Source organism: Pezoporus wallicus, unplaced genomic scaffold, assembly GCF_028554395.1.
Source record: "Pezoporus wallicus isolate ANWC-B61680 ecotype Strahan unplaced genomic scaffold, APGP_CSIRO_Pwel_v1 scaffold_6446, whole genome shotgun sequence".
NCBI lineage: Eukaryota > Metazoa > Chordata > Aves > Psittaciformes > Psittacidae > Pezoporus > Pezoporus wallicus.
Window position 1 is genome coordinate 3,879,785 of NW_026636264.1, and position 17,474 is coordinate 3,897,258.

The window sequence follows — 17,474 nt, forward strand, 5'->3', positions numbered from 1 at the left end:
CCACAAGCTAAATTCATCCTGCATTGCATGAGGAATGGTGTCACTTTGCAATCAGAAGAAAATGTATTTTCATGAGGGACATTTTATTATAGTCCAAATTTAGTACAGTATTCTGGTTTTGCCATATGACCACAAGGACTTCCCAGACCCACAACATTGTTAAAATGGCGACATAGTCTCTTTTATTTTTTTCAGTCATTAATAAACATCCTAGGCACCTGACAGGAACCTGTTGCTCAAAGAAGAGCAAGTCATGGACCACAGTGAAAAAGTCTTTTCATATGCTGGAAAGAATAATTTCCAAATGCACATGTAAGGATTTTGATATTGGAAAACCAGACCCTTTCCATTTTGCTGTAGCCACAGTTTTCTATCAAGACACCATATCACCTGCACAAATAATTTGTATCAATTCTATGTAGAAATTAGTTGTGTAGCACTGGACTCCAAAATAATCATGGGAGTATAAAGTGACCTCTGCCTCGGATTTTTCTGTCAAGATCTCCATCAAAGGTCACGCAAAAATCTGGATGTTTCAATATAGATTCTGAGAACACACAACATGGGGTGCATGGAAAGCAGAACTGGCTCTGACCAAACCTAGTCCTCTCTCTTTTGGGACCTCCCTCCCTGATGGCCTAGACAGGCACCAGAACAGATCATTAAAACACTCATTTTGTTTCCCCTGTTCCATAGTTTGCAATGTGCATGTGCAAGATGAAGCGATGCACAAATAAAAAACCCCAACCTACTCTAGGCCTTGGTTTGTACTCACATGTGGTTCTACTGTCGTGGAAAAGCAAGTTGTGAATGATCATGATTCTTTCAGTGGCACGCCGACTGTTGTCTGTCTTGTCTTCCAGCTGGATTACAGCTTTCTGGATGCTCTGTTTGATCATAGAATCCATGCTGAGGAGCTGTGAATGGAGAAGACTGGAGCTCAGTATATTGCCTAACACTTTGTTGCAATTCCTACTTGCCCTGACAAAATGGAACCCCAGGCATATATCTATTTTTCCATCCCATCTATAGTAAGTAAGTCCCAACATTGTAGAGAAGTGCTAAAAGCCCTGGCAAAGGAATGAGAAGTAGGGAAGGATTTAATGCTTTGCCAAATTTCACAAAAGCCTTATATGTGTCTACTCTTGCCTTGTGCTGGTCTGTCATAGGATGGGGAGAACTTCACTCACAAAGACCTGCAACTACATTTTCATGTGGCAAATGTACTATCCAAACCAGAGACCAGCATAACTTGCATCCCTATATCCCTATGAAAACCATTGTTTCCTAAACCACCTCCTGTATAATGCCAGGCAGCTGAAATTAGAAAAAAGAAATAAATCATACATTTCCTTCTGGGTAAAGATTGGATTTGGCTGGATCTTCAAGTGCAGCAGATTCCTCTTGAGAACCTGAAATCACAGTAACTTATAAGAATCCGTTGCAAAAAATATAGAAACCTGAAAAATAGATAACTCCATCCAAAGCAAGCATCTGGAGTCTCTCAGCAATCAACAAAAGGTTGAAAAGCTGTCTCTCTCTCAGATTTCAGCCTGGGCTTTGATCCCTCTGGGGTGAATTACCCAGTAACCAGATCTTTGTTTTAATTGGCACCCCAGAGGAAATACAGATGTGTCAGGACAGGAAGTGGAGTTCACCCCAACTGCTCCTGTCTCCCTTTACCCATACATCCTGAAAACAATAGCAGGGATGTATTGAGTTGGCTTTGAACTCATCAAATCAGGAATATTTAGAGGGTTTTTTTGGGCAAGGCTAGCACAAAGACTTGATGGGAATCAAAGAGGGTAAGCGTATGTCCACTGTATGCTAAATGCGACAGCACTTCAGCCAATTTGCTATTGCAACTGAAGAACTGACTTCGGTACCCTGCTACCTTATAGTCACAGCTTTCAGACCAGAAAGAAAAAATAATGCAATGCTGTGAGGACTTCAGAAACAGCAAGTACAGTAAGTCCTGTTGAGACCCAGAGACAATGTCTCCATGGACCACTTGATGTAGCTATACGTAAAGCTGTAGATGGAGTAAATGGGACACAAAGGAAGGGACAGAGCTGTGAAGGTAGTGGGTAAAAAGCAAATGGCAGGTTACCTGTTGGGAGATGCTCATGTAAAGTGGTCATGAAAATCTCAGCAATAGTCATTTTGCTGAGATGGCCTAGGTTGGCTGTAAAGTTGTCTGATGGCATCAGATCATCCAAGTGGACTGACATCCATTCACCTGGGGAAGCAGTAAGCATGACAGAAATAGTAGTGTTGGACTTAACTGCTGTGAACAATTGACCTACTCTTCTTGGTGCACCACACCCATCCAGAAAAATCAACAAACTTTGGCTGCCCTGACCAACCAGCAACCTTGATAAGATATTGAGAGATGGAAGGTTTACTACCTCCTGCTTCTTTTTGCTCTAAATTATTCTGTTGCCCCCTCTCTATTTTCTTAGTGCTAATGGGCACAAATGCCCTAACTGTCATTCTCATCCATTAATTAGGGAAGAAAATGATTCTATAATCCAAAAGATGTTTGCCACCTTCAACATTCTCTTTGAATGGAATTTCTTGTGTTTCAATTTGTGCCCATTGCCTCTTGTCTTGTCATGGGACACCACTGAAGTGTGGCGTCTCCATTTTCTTCATGCCCTCTCATCATATATGTATACATAGCACTACGATCCCACAAGCCTTCTCTTCTCCAGTCTGAACTGTCTCGGATCTCTCAGTCTCATATCAAAGATGCTCCAGTACCTTAATCAGGACCTCAAAGAAGAGCAAGTCATGGACCACAGTGAAAAAGTCTTTTCATATGCTGGAAAGAATAATTTCCAAATGCACATGTAAGGATTTTGATATTGGAAAACCAGACCCTTTCCATTTTGCTGTAGCCACAGTTTTCTATCAAGACACCATATCACCTGCACAAATAATTTGTATCAATTCTATGTAGAAATTAGTTGTGTGGCACTGGACTCCAAAATAATCATGGGAGTATAAAGTGACCTCTGCCTCGGATTTTTCTGTCAAGATCTCCATCAAAGGTCACGCAAAAATCTGGATGTTTCAATATAGATTCTGAGAACACACAACATGGGGTGCATGGAAAGCAGAACTGGCTCTGACCAAACCTAGTCCTCTCTCTTTTGGGACCTCCCTCCCTGATGGCCTAGACAGGCACCAGAACAGATCATTAAAACACTCATTTTGTTTCCCCTGTTCCATGGTTTGCAATGTGCAAGATGAAGCGATGCATAAATAAAAAACCCCAACCTACTCTAGGCCTTGGTTTGTACTCACATGTGGTTCTACTGTCCTTGGCTTTACCAAGGGGAAGTCATGTTTGACCAACCTTATAGCCTTCTATGAGCAAGTAACTAGGTGGATGGATGATGGTAGAGCGGTAGATGTGGTTTTTCTTGATTTCAGTAAGGCATTTGATACTGTCTCCCACAGCATCCTCATAGATAAGCTAAGGAAGTGTGGGCTTGATGATCAGGTAGTGAGGTGGATCAAGAACTGGTTGGAAGGAAGAAGGCAGAGAGTTGTGGTTAATGAGGCAGAATCTAGCTGGAGGTCTGTGGCTAGTGCAGTCCCTCAGGGGTCGGTGCTGGGACCAGTGCTGTTTAATATTTTCATCAACGACCTGGATGAGGGAACTGAATATACCCTCAGCAAGTTTGATGATGATACTAAACTGGGAGGAGTGGCTGACACACCAGAGGGCTGTGTTGCCATTCAGGGAGACCTGGACAGGCTGGAGAGTTGGGTGGGGAGAAACTTGATGAAATTCAACAAGGGCAAGTGTAGAGTCCTGCATCTGGGGAAGAACAACCCCATGTACCAGTACAGGTTGGGGGCTGACCTGCTGGACAGTAGTGAAGGGGAAAGGCACCTGGGGATCCTGGTGGATAGGAGGATGACCATGAGCCAACACTGTGCCCTTGTGGCCAAGAAGGCCAATGGCATCCTAGGATGCATTAGAAAGGGTGTGGTTAGTAGGTCAAGAGAGGTTCTCCTCCCCTTCTACTCTGCCTTGGTGAGGCCGCATCTGGAATATTGTGTCCGGTTCTGGGCCCCACAGTTCAAGAAGGACAGGGAGCTGCTGGAGAGAGTCCAGTGCAGAGCTACAAAGATGATTAAGGGAATGGAACATCTCTCTTATGAGGAGAGGCTGAGGTAGCTGGGACTCTTTAGCTTGGAGAAGACTGAGGGGTGACCTCATCAATATCTACAAATATGTAAAGGGTGAGTGTCAGGATGATGGAGCTAGGTTTTTTTCAGTGATGTCCAGTGATAGGACAAGGGGCAATGGGTGTAAACTGGAGCATAGGAGGTTCCATGTGAACATCAGGAAAAATTTCTTTACTGTGAGAGTGACAGATCACTGGAACAGGTTGCCCAGGGGGGTTGTGGAGTCTCCTATGTTGGAGATATTCAAGGCCCGCCTGGACAAGTTCCTGTGTGATGTACTCTAGGTTACCCTGCTCTTGCAGGGGGGTTGGACTAGATGATCTTTTGAGGTCCCTTCCAACCCTTAGGATTCTGTGATTCTGTGATTCATGGCCCTTTACTGAGCTTGCTCCAATATGTCCATGTCTCTTCGATACTGCGAAGCACAGAAATGAACATCACAGTCCAGGTATGGCCTCACCAGTGCTGAGTACTGAGGAATAATCACCTTCCTTGACCTTCTAATGGTACTCTGCCTAACAAAGGCTATGTTGTCCTTCTTTGCCACAAGGACACATTGCTAGCTTGTGTCAAACTTGATGTCCACCAGGACCACCAGGTCCTTCTCTACAAAGCCTCTTTCCAGCTGTTCAGCTACCAGCCTATACTGGTGCCTGGGGCTATTTCTCAACAAATGCAGGACTTCACACTTCATGAGGTTCCTGTCAACCCATTAGTCCAGCCTGTACAGGTCCCTTTGCAGCAGGACCTTCTGGTGTATTAGCCTCTCCTCCCAGTTTTGTATCATCATCATACTTACTGAAGGTATACTCTGTCCCATCATCTGCGTCATTAATTAAGACGTTAAACAGTACTGGCCCCAGTATTGATCCTTGAGGTAACACCACTAGTGACTGGCCTCCGGCTGGACTTTGTGCTGTTGAGCAAAGGCTCTTAAGTGCAGTGGTTCACCTACTTGTCAGTCTAACTCACTGTCCATTTATCTAGTCCATAATTCACTAGTTTGTCAGTGAGAATGTTATGGGAGATAGAGTCAAAAGCCTTTCTGAAGTCAAGATAAACACCATTCACCATTCTCTCTTCATCCACCAAGCCACTCATCTCATCACAGGATATCAGGTTGGTCGGACTTGATTTGCAATTCATAAATCCATGTTGGCTTACTGTTTTTCATGTGTTTGGAAAGGGTTTCCAGGATTATTTGATGTATCATCTTTCTAGGGATCAGTGCAAAGCTATTTGGTCTATAGCTTCCTCAAATCCTTCTTCTCGCCCTTGCACAACCTCTCCCACCCACTTTCTCTCTGGTCCAAAATATTAAAAAAATTTCAACCTTACCACTGCCAAATGCCAGGTAGCTGCAGCCTCCCAGGACTCGTGGGACTTTAGTGGCCAGCACAACATGTGATGGGCCTGTGCCTGTTGATTTCCTTTTCTCATCTATGATACAGTACCTAGAATCAGGACAGAAAGGCTAAAAAACCCATTATCTCTGTCAGTTCGGCAAAGAGTCTCCCAAAGCCATGCTCTGCCTTTCCAGGGCTCAGGCAGAGCTTTTAGAAAGACTAACAGCTTGAAGCATGGTGGTACTGCAGTGGTGGAAAGAGGAGAGAGAAGCTCAGCTCAGTCCAGTGCAGACCTGCTCTGGCAAGGCCAAGATCCAAGATGGTTCTGGCTACCTCAAGATCCATGCTCATATATCTCTCCTACACCCTCTCCAAGCAATGACTCAGTCACATACCTCATCAAGCTTTTTCACAATAATTTTCCCTTCCTGCTAAATATGGAATCTTTATTTTAATCTGAATTTGTTTTGTTGTATGTATGGGTCTCTACCCAATCATGTTATTTCTGGCAATCATGAGAATGCCAGGAGCATGATCTGCTACAAACACAGACAAATTAGACAACAAAAGCCATGATACAGACCAATGCAGGACTTGCTGGGAAACAGGCCAAAACCCAGCATAGCTTTCCTAGAAACAGAACCAGAAAAGTTCAAGCTTCTCTCTAGAGAAGCACAAATCCACCCAAGACTTCAGCATTTCAGAAGCCAACATACACAGTAGCTGAGATGGTGAAAAAAACATGTGAACAGGAAATGTGAGAGAGTGGCAAAGGTGGTAAGTGGGATCATATTGCAAGAGGATGTGTTTGGCTGGGAGAGGATGTCACTAACATACTTCAAGGGCTGGAGACCAACCTCATATAATGCTATTGTCAATTACTTCAGCCCTCACTGGTGCCCAGAAGGGCTTAAGTCTCCTGAAAGCCCTATCAGTGAAGTCTTATCAGACAGCTCTGAGAGGTATCTTGGGTCTCTAGGATGTCTTAAATGGCACTAGATGTCAATTTAAGTCCTTTGGTTTGATGACTAAAGGGAAAAAAGTAATCTGGTGCTTGCCCTATTTGGAGTAGCTTGTGCTGTGTGAGTCAACCCTGCTGGCAGGTGGTTTTAATGTGGGAAGCATGTGAAACAGTGTCAAAGGCTTGATTAAAGTCCAGGTAGACAACATCCACAGCCTTCCCTCATCCACTAAGCAGGTTGCCTTGTTGTAGAAGATCAGATTGGTCAAGCAGGACCTGCCTTTCACAAACGCATGCTGACTGGGCCTGATCACCTGGTTGTCCTGTACATGCTATGTGATGCACTCAAGGTGATCTGTTTCATATGAATCATGCTGCCAGAATGAAGGCGATGTTCTTTTGGACAAATGAAAGCTGAGATGTTAGGAATGTTTTATCTTAATATCTTAACAGACATGGGCTTGAAGATTTCAGCTACAGAACTTAGGCATGAGCGCACAGACACAGGTATGTGCATAAAGATGTATGAGAACATTTGCAATAACTTCACTGAACAGGTCACTAAAACCAGTGTTATATCCCATGGCTATCTGGCCTCTACATCTTTCTTTTTGCACCTGATGAAAGAAATACAGAAGAAAAGAAGAAATAAGGAAGGATGTTTACTTGGCACAAGCTAGAAGTCTTTTGCTGCTCTGTGGCTCATCAAAGTGAAACTGGATGAGGAGTAGTTTCTCTTCTGATGATTGTTCAAAAAAATCCCTGCAGACAATGAAATGGTCTGTTATTGCTCTATTCATAAAACACCTTTGTTCTTCACTCCCACTGCTCCCCCTCTATAAAATTAACAAACAAGCAGGAAGGAAATCTCTCCTCACCTGAGTTCCTGGCGGAAAGTGTATTCAGTATCAAATTGGCTTAGGAAAAGGCAATGGATTTTATTTTGAAGGTTAAGTTTCTTCCTTAACTCTTCTAAATCTCTCTCATTTAGAAGTCTTGCATGTGTAGAAACCTGCAATGAAAGGGAAACAAATTACAGGTAATTATTTTGTAGTTGCATTACCATCCCTAACGGGTGAGAAAATTGAAGTGATCCCTTATGGAAGTTTTCAAGTGCTTCCTAAAGGCAAGACTCGGAAATGTGCCCACTTATAGGGAAAAAGGGTGGAAGCATTGTTAAGAACCAGAAAAAAAAGTGTTTCTTGTGCTACAAGAGACTCAGAATTGAGCTGCATCTTTAGGAATTACTCAGATGCTGTGAGGCAGTGACTCCAAAGGAATCCTGCTGGGAGGCATGCATGAACACCTTGAGGGCTGGAAGAGCCTTTCCATGCAATGTTATGGGCCTAGCATGAGGGTCTCCCTGTATGATTCTACTGGGCTGACTCTTTCCCAAGGATGGGGGCTCCCAGTACTGTAGATTCTGTTTGGGGATTCGGCTGCTACCTTTTTAGGTGTCTCTATGCAACACAGGTTCCTAAACCTCTGTTACAGTCACTGGAAAACTGATCAGGATGCTTTCTTTGGCATGGACAACAGCTCCTGAAAATAGATGTCAGGAGGCAATAAGCATGATCCAGGACTTCCAGAATGGCCAAAACCAATTAAAGCCCTGGTGGATGCTTGGTGAGATCCCCACAGTACCATCAGTGGTGCTTGTCACTTGTCTGCAGGCAATGAATGATGCCCTGAGCATCTTAGCCTTGAATCTCCAGAACATTCAGAGTTAGGACCTGGCACCTCACTGCCTGTCTGTTAGCAGATCCACCACATCTGGGCCAAGAGGAGAAGCAGAGTCCAACCTTGATGCAGAGGACCGCAAGGCAAAAGCCAGGCCCATATGTGATACAACTGATAGGGCAGGACCCAAAGAGGACATGTAGAAGCCCATCACTATTCAACAGTGGAATTTATCCAGTAGCTTAATGGAGGTTGCATGGTAACCTCCCTCATCTGAAAAATAAAGACCACTCTCACTGCTTTACAGTGAATCACACCTACCTGCAGGCAGAGCCCAGTAGTCCTCTCCTTCCCTGGCTGCTGGTTAAATGCCTCTCCCAAAACACTAACAAGGCTGTTGTGCTTCTGCTTGTGGAAGTACAAGTCTTGTATTTGCTCAGCATCATCCAGAAGGGAGTATTTAAGGCGCAGGATGGAGTCAGGGGTTGCACACTGAACAAGTTTCCTTTTGGCAATAGAGGCCTCTCGCTCTTCATAGGGCAAAAGGGCTCCCCGGGAGCTGTTCTGAGTGCTCTCCAAAGCAACAGCTGCAGAGGTATCACTGCTGAAACCGATGAAGACATCTGGTTCCTTGGGGCTGAGCTTGGTGGACCAAACATTGGAGACCTTGCTGCTGTCAATGGAGACAAACAGCCTGGCCCAGTTCTGCAGCTCCTTCTTCAGTTCTTGCTGCTGCCAGTTCAGAATGGTGTTCATGTCTAAGCAGTGCTTCTCTAGCCGGTTCAGCAGCGGGGTAGCGAATTGGGTGTAGACTACATTCTTTTCCTCTATCACAATGAGTCTGAACTCATCCTTCACACGGCTCTTCACTCTATGAGTGCCAAGACCCAGGTCCACATAGTAATTTCCTCCAAGGCTAATAAAGCACTGGTTGAGAGCATCATAAAGGCTTTCGTAAAGGTTGTGTATATTTAAAAGAACAACAGTCCTGCCTGTCTCCATGCAGACCTTCACTCTGCTGACAGACTGGCATATGTGGGCATAATCTTGGTCCTGTGGAAAACCAGAGCCAAATATAATTTCACAGTTCTCAGTATCTATAAGCTGTGTCATCTGGATGATGTAGAAAGCTGCATAGTTAGTTGTCAGCAGCAGAAGGTATCGAGACATGAGCCCTGCCTGTTTGCTCATATTTTCCCTCAGCAAATGAAGTGTGTGTCTGGTTTCCAAGTGCAGGGAACAATCAAACTCATTGGTGCAGTTTTGCAAGAGCTCAACAGGATTAATATCACTGGAGCCTCCAAAGTTTCTCTGAATGGCCTTTATAATGTTCTCATATTGAGAGATGTTCTTTTCCTGGAAGTAGTGCAGTAACGTCTTGATCAAGCTGTAGAAATCACGGAGCCCAAAGAACTCATTTTTTTGTGCTTTTAGCACATTGCAGTAGAATTCTGCCAGCAAAGGGAACAAATGCTTCATGTTTTTAAAGTGTGTGTGTGCAGCACAAATGCCCTCTGCAGTTTTAACTAGCTCTTCTTTGCTAGGGTCAGTCCGAATTACAAAAAGGCCCCTGTTCATTTTGGCAGGATCTAGGGCCCAGTTTGAAATGCCCAAAAAGCCAACTTTTTGGTAAGGCTCTGGGTTTTCATCATCAACACATCCGCTTTCAAGAAGAGGGTGCAGTGTCTTCAGTGGCATCTCTGGTGAGTCTTCTGCTAGGCCGACTTCATCCAGGACGACAACGGATGCAAACTCATCCAGATTCTTCCCCCTCTGGAACTGTGCACATTGTCGAAAAGTGGAGACGATCCCTTCTGGTTTTGAATGGGGACTGCACTGAAAAGACACCAGCTGGATCTCCTTGCATCTTTTGAACAACTGTCTTTTAGACAGCCTGCCCTGCATGGCATCCACAGCAATGGTTTTAGACAGGGATTTTGAGCTTCCTGGCTTCCCAACCAGAAAGAGTGGAACTCGTAGGTCCATGCATAAAACTATCATGAAGATGTTTTCCCTCAGAGCATCATTGCAGGCTGTTGTCTGAGGAACAGAGACGTTATCAAGAAATACCTCTTGGCAAAACTCAATCTCTTGCTGTAGCAGGGATGCAGGGACAGAAAAGCACTTTGCAACCTCCTCCAGGTAATCTTTGCGATTCTCCAGAGACACATAATAGCAAGCTCCCAATGAAAGCACCAAGGCCCGTTGTTCATCATTTAAGATTGTCTCCTTTTCCTTTTTGTACTTTTTATCAATCATAGGAAATAGCAGGTCTCTGAATTTGTAAAACCAGAGCACAATGATTATGCACCGCTCTATATCCCGGAGACTGGCAATTCTGCATTCATGTTTCTTTTTCCTGAGGAAGTTCTGGGAGGCTGAAATGGCACTGGTAAAGATGTCCAGATTTTCAATATTGATTTTATTCTTCATGGTGGACTTTACAATCTCTCTGATGTACAGGCTCTGTGTCTTTTCATTCAGCTCTCCAAAATCCCAGACAAGAGGCAATAAGCTAGGTGGAAGTGGCTTGACCCGATACACCAGCTGCCGCAATGGAATGTAACCCAGTTTCTCTAGCGTGTCTTCACTCTGGACTCGGTACCCCAAGCCAGGTTTTTCAAGTTTCTGTATAGTTTCTTTGGAGTGCCTTCTGTAAGGGTTGCAAGCAGCTACTACTTTTAAACGGTCAGTGAGTATCTTCTCTCCATTTACACTGCGATCACACAGCACCTCTTTGATTGCAAAGATAGCTTCTGATGTGTTTGCTTCATCAAAAAAGAGTACAGTGTCCACGTTATGCCTTTCTTCATTGTAACGTGCCAGCTCGATTGCCTGCCTAACTTTCTTGTGGATGGTCTTGGAGGTAGTGCCACCATGGACACACACCACCACCATGTTCTGAATGTTCTTGCCTGCCCTTTGCAGGCTGCACATGAACTGCACAAGCTTTGTCTTCCCACAGCCTGTTTCACCCATTATGATTACAGGAATCCCACACTGGAACCGCAGATGAATGGCAAGCATCTTCATGGTGTTGTCCAGTGTCAGCTGATATGACTCATCTGGATCTTGGGTGTAGCTCACACCAAAAACTCTGCAGAGAGCTTCCAGCTGCATTGTTCTCGGCAAGTCTTCAAACTTCTTATTGAAAGGAACACACTGGGTTTTCAAAATCCAGTATAATTTACCTTTGATAACATTCCTTTCCAAAATAGCTTGAGAATAGGCATCAATAGCATTCAAGCTCTTGCTGATGTGAAAACCCAAAAACTCCATGGAGTTATTGTCTGCATGGAAGACTATATAGGGGTGGGACTCTTGTTCCCATTTTCGTCTTAGTCGGTACTGATCCATAATGCTATTTTCCTCATCATCATTTTCTGCACTTGGCACACTTTCATCAGAGGTATCAAGAGAGGGCATGGCAAAGTCCTTGGACATGGTGATCATGAATTTTACCACAAATGTTTTAAAACCTTGGAAATCATCTCCAACTGCTGGGCTACAGAAAACTGATTTCTCACACTTGCTTAGCTGGAAGTTTAGGAAATGAACGAAGTTGCTAAGCTCAGTCCAAGAAGGGTTGTGACAAGAACAGAATTCCAGTAAGATCTCCAGCCACTCTTTCTCTGTCCCTTCAGTCATCTTAGGGGTGAAAAGGAAATGATCAAGATCTTCCTTGTTCTTATATCTACGGAGGTACTGGTAGGACCTTTGGAAAGCTTCACTCCTTAACTTTTCTAGATCAAACTGCTCCTGTTTCATTTCAAAACAACCAGAGCTGGGTTTGTTTAACAACTCAAGTACCCGCATTGGTGATACACATTTCACTGCAGGAAAAAGATCCAGGAACATTTCTTCTGTCTCACTGGACACCTAAAAGAAAGTCAATAAGGAGTGCACAGATTACAGTGAAGACAGTTGCCCAACCTCCTTCATTTATGCATTTGCCTACAGTTCAAGCGATTTTCTTTTTTTTTTTTTTTTTTTAAACCCAAATAGGTCAGGAAGCTGGGAAAATCATATGTAGATCAAATTTGGCTAAGGCTGCATACATGTTCGTGGACATATACTGACATGCCCATAACCTGTAAGGTCCTGGTGCCAAGTGAATGTCCAGTGAAAAGCTAGAATAGAGCAAGCATGATTATTTCCACCCACCAAATAATCTGCCAGACAGGTTTAAGCACAGAGAACTTTCCATCTTCACCTGCTTTCCCTAGTTAGTAAGCCACCATCGCTTTCCCTTCCAAATACTCACCCAGACTCACCTTGTACCTGTGTCAGTCTGCCAAAGCGGGCACCCACAGCCCCGCTTGGAAAGAACCCGTATAGGTTTTATGACCCATACCATGAAGAATCAATCCCTTTCCATTTCTTCTAAGCTGTCTTGTTAACATTGTGTGATACTCCTGGTTCTTGTGCTGGAGCAGATGGTGGATGCTTGATACCTCCTTACCCTCTCCAGGCTACTCAGGATGTTCTAACTCTCCATCACATCCCTAATTTCCTCTTTTAGAGTGTCCTCCCTCATTTGTCATATATGAGACTTCTATCATTTTTTGAACACATGGGATTTCTGTGTTACACTAGGAATGAACTGAAAAGAACTCCAAACCCTGCACAGTGCCTAATATTTCCTTTTGAGAGTAAACACATGCTGGGACTGCTTGTTTCTGTGTAGATGAGCCATCATTCCACTAGGGACATGGACCTTAAATTATGCACAGCTTTAAAAGAGACTTTGGATTTTAGCAGACTGACTGCAGGTGCAGATCTAGTTATGCTAGCATCCTTCATTACTATTCCTCTGACCTGAGCACACCATTCCCAGAACAATACCTCTTGTTTTCTTGTTCTGCTAAAACATTTCCCTTTTGCCAGGTACTCGATTAAGTAAAGATGAGAGGATTTGCACTTCCAGATAGAGCCAGTGGGACTCTGGATGTGTCTTAGGACGCACAGCTCAATCAGCAGCCGGTAGAGACCTGATGACACCTGAAAGGGAAGAAACATTTTAAAACTGGTGAAAGAGATGTCTATCAAAACACACTTCACTACTCACAGCACATAGCAGTACCTGAAGCCAAGCTACAGCTTTTCTCCCATTTTTGTGCAGGATTGCTATTCTAGCACACACTGAGACAGCTGTAACTTAATATGATTGGATACTCGGTGCTCTGCAGCCTTCCAAGGAAAGACTAGGCTGTCCAAATCTACCCTCTGCTTAAGCCAACTCACTACCTTTCTTTAAATAAAGTCCCTTCCAGAGAAGTACCAGACTGGATGTGAGGTGGAGAATGCACTCCTTCCTGTGAATGGGGGCTTCTATGATCATTTGGTTTGAATTCAGTGAATCTCCTCTACCTTACACTCTGATGAATATCACTGTAAGAGAAAGATTGCTTTATAAAATGGGACCCATTTCACACAGATTCCCTACCTTAGGCATGGAACAAGCCAAATGAAAGCACCTGAGCTTCTAAACTGTATGCAGAACTCCTTTTGTTCACTTTAACTTTTAAGCACCTGCTGCTACTACTGTAGGTAAGAATAAGCCAGCACAAGAGGCTGTGCAAATACCCTCCTCTAAAAAGCCTGTGAGGTCTTTGGCACTATGTTTAATGCTAAGACAAAGGCTCTCACCACTGGTGACACATCAATATGGAAGACGGTGGGCTGAGTTTCAGTTGGGAATTCCTCAACAGAGAGTAGCTCCTCCAGAAGGAACTGGAAATCAATCTCTGACTCCATCAGCCTAATAGTTTTGTGAACCACTGGTAAATCATGGAGCTGGACACGGATCTTCTGGAGGATATTGTTCACAAAGAGAGACTTCCCTATGGAAGAGAAGAGACAGCCAATATTCACCTTCAGCGTCAGTCTGCACTTTCACATGCATGTGACTGTGTTTCTCCAGACATCCAAACTCCCTCCAAACTGAGTGGCTGTCTTTCAACAGCCTCTTTAGAACAATACCTGAGACCAGATCCCAGTCACATGAGGGACATCCTCCAAGTCTGTACTCACAGTTTTAGCAATATAGCCCACTGGAAGGCAGAACTCATGCCCCCACTCCAGCCCCACTGAGGTTACCGATATAGACATAGCCAGAAGGCCTGGATCCTGAACAACTTGCCTCAGATGTGACCTAAAAAACCTCAAGATAACTTTACTGTCTGAAGAGACATGTCTTGAACAGTTTCAGAAATGGTAAGAAGCATGAGACATCCTGCTGAATATTGCAAAGGAGCCACAGAACACTTGTTCGACAGAATGGCAGGTAGAGGCAATTTGGGCTAGTCTGTGGTCTTTCAGAGAACATCTGAGCTTATTTAGGCAACTGACTCCCATCCCTATGATCTAGTTTATCCCATGGAGATAGTCTTATTTCTTGTTCTTTCCAGAATCTCACTGCATTATTTATTTTTCTTTAGATTGGACAATTGTAGCTCCCTTGAAGCTCATGTTTTCTAGACTGCATTATCATTCCCCTTTGGACTCTTTCCAAGTGGCCTAAAATCCCTCTTGAAATTCACTACCCAAAGCTAAACACGTGTGGAGAGTGGAGGGCATGCCGTGTTGCATGCCATGTTCTTTTCAAGGCCTCCTGGATTGAGACATGACTCACAGTAGGAGTTCTAATACCTACCCATTCCTGCTTGGTTGGAATATATGAACTTCACGTTCTGCTGATAGGGCTCTTTGAAGGCCTGAGCGACAGGGGCTGTCCCATGAGGCACTTTAAGATGTGTGCTCAGGTATGCCTGGATGTCTGTTTTAGAGTAGCATGGGATAGTAACTTTGTAGGTGTGAAAGGCTGTGAAAACATAAGAATTCTGAGCTTTTGCACTGCAAAAAATAATGAGCCTATAGTCAAGGACTATAGAAGACTGCAGCAAGCGAAAAAAGTGGTACTCCAGTTGCCTGGAAACTTTGTACGCTAATTTATCAGCACCCAGCAAGCAGTAGATTTTCTGGTTTTGAGAATCAGATGAAAGAGCTCTCCTAACTATCAGTTCCACTTCTTCCTCCTCTGTGTTGCGTGTACACACCAGGACCTCATCATATGTTGGTAGAGGTGCTGTCTTAGTGTGTCCATAAACAGAGAGCATGTAGAGTAACATTTCCTCTTCTTTACACATGATGAGAGAAGGTTTCCTGGCTTCAAGGGCTACTGGTAGACTTCTCTTGATACATGTGGTTTCCAGAGTGGCTAATTGCTTCAGTGTTTCACCAAAGACATCCAGGCTGATGTATTTGTCTGACACAAGGCCAGTGTATTTCTTACAGTAAGCATCCCAGAGCAGAGTTACCTTGTCACAGATGGATGGCAAACTCTCAAAGGAGGTGGCCAGTTCATCTTCTGTAAGGGTGCTGAAAGTTGCCTGGTTAACATTTCTGTTCTTTTTAAACTTCCTTGAGTTTTCCAAAAAGGCTTCTCGTTGCTCATCATATAATTTGCTCAGATTCTCAACCTCTTCCTTGTCATCACTTCGATCGAGGGCAAAATCCATGAGCTTCTGCTCTGTAATGTTGGAGTATGGAAGGCAGCTTTGCAGGGCTGCCTTTGCCACTGACGTACTGTAGCCAGATTCAGCCAGGCTTTTGATGAGCTGGGGAAACCGAATGACGTAGTCATGCCAGGTAACAGATTCCTTGTCTCCTGTTAATGTGTTGACAGAGTCAAGTGGAGTCATGAGGGCTTCATCCAGGGCTTTTCTAATATCTTCTTCTTTAATGTCATGCTTTATGACAGAAAGCATATTAAGAATCTGTGGCTCTATTGCACTACTGTGGGCTTTGGCCAGTTGGCTACATAGATAGAAGAGCTGCTGTGCAGTGAACAGATTGAGGTGATAGTAGGTGTCTCTTTGAGTCTCCAGATATTTCTTCCACTCTACCAGGCAGTGCTCCATTGCTTTGCAAAGCCCATTCAGCTCCTCCAGGACGGGTCTGGTGCTCTGAACAAGGATGCCAGCAATTCCAAATTCTGCGTAAACTTTTATCCTGTGTTGGGGATTGCAGTAGATGTCAGCCTTCCAGTCTGTGAAGAGGACATTGCCAACACTGAGAAGTTGCAGATACAACTTTCCAACCATTTGAACTTTTTCCAGGATCTATAACATGCAACAGACAAAACAGGGAAAAGGATTATCCTGTGTTTTCAGCTACTCAATACTTCCTGCATTACATTTTCTTCCACAGATCAGTTAAAACCTGTTAAAAAAAAAAAAAAGGATTTGACTCAATATTTATATACAGCTTTTCAGGATACATTCCTTGCTCTTGACATGCTCTAGAATTGCATGTTTTCCTGGAAGACTTCTATTACTCTTCAAAAATACCGGTTCCATGATAACTAGCATATGTCTGCTGGAGAAAGGAGTCCCATAGAGGAAGGACAACTCCATTGTCACAGGTAGCAAGCAAATTTGACTTTTGAAGATTATGATGAGCTGTATCCCACCCTCAGAATCACCACCTTTTTGATATTTGGCCCTTGTGAGGTTTCTTCATCTCTGACTGAAGCACTGCACTGCCTACAATTGATCAGACAGCAGTTAAGGTAGTTCCTCAGGTATGTAAAAGAACACCTCACTTGAAACACCTTCTGAATAACCAACTTACTGGAAATAAGGAAAAGGCATTTTTGGTATGTGAAGCATCTGGTTTGCAGTGGGTACCCACACTGGAGTGACCTCCATCACACCCCTGAATTTTCCTGTTTCTCTTTAAAGTGGAAGCTTAGATGGCTTGCTCGAGTGAAGATTTCCACATCATTGACATGAAAGTAAGGACAAGACCTCAGACAGCTGGACTTCTACACACTCCATTATCACCTTGCAAGGGTGATTTATAATTTTTGTTACAGGCAAGATCTGGGAGTCTGCTACTTCTGTTCCTGAAAAGTCAGAGCTGAAGATCAAGGATAAGTCTCCATGAAAGAATTTTAGCAAAAAACACCCCAACCCTTACGGACACTGTTTTTCAAGCACACAATGATCTTGCACTTACCTGGTAAGTAACCTGGTAACCTTTCTTACCTCCAGGAAGCGATTTGCCTCCTTTCTGCCCTGCTCAGCTTTTGTGGTGATCAACATAAGCTTGTTCTGGAGCTCTGTGAGCTCAGCCAGGCTGTATTTAGACTTCTGATGTGTCTGAAACACTCCTTCTGTGGTGTCCTTCAGCAGTAGCACTGAAATACAGTCCTCAAGGGCAGCCTGAAAAGCAGGTAAGAGGATCAGACCCACTCTGTCTCTTGTCTGGCTTTCAAGAAT

At 43.9% G+C, this 17,474-nt stretch overlaps 1 protein-coding gene across 1 annotated transcript in view; it reads right to left on the reverse strand.

Annotated features, from left to right (window-relative positions):
• The window catches only part of LOC130594048 (E3 ubiquitin-protein ligase rnf213-alpha-like), a 46,274-nt gene that overhangs the window by 21,916 nt on the left and 6,884 nt on the right, over positions 1–17,474 (reverse strand). Inside the window, exons 8-18 of the mRNA XM_057399695.1 lie at positions 17,241–17,417; positions 14,846–16,313; positions 13,840–14,033; positions 13,036–13,191; positions 8,512–12,069; positions 7,389–7,522; positions 7,177–7,272; positions 5,542–5,657; positions 2,111–2,239; positions 1,348–1,412; positions 776–917 (exon numbers count right to left, since the gene is read on the reverse strand). Of these exons, the coding sequence (XP_057255678.1) occupies positions 776–917; positions 1,348–1,412; positions 2,111–2,239; positions 5,542–5,657; positions 7,177–7,272; positions 7,389–7,522; positions 8,512–12,069; positions 13,036–13,191; positions 13,840–14,033; positions 14,846–16,313; positions 17,241–17,417 (6,235 nt within the window). The remainder of the gene's footprint in view (positions 1–775; positions 918–1,347; positions 1,413–2,110; positions 2,240–5,541; positions 5,658–7,176; positions 7,273–7,388; positions 7,523–8,511; positions 12,070–13,035; positions 13,192–13,839; positions 14,034–14,845; positions 16,314–17,240; positions 17,418–17,474) is intronic.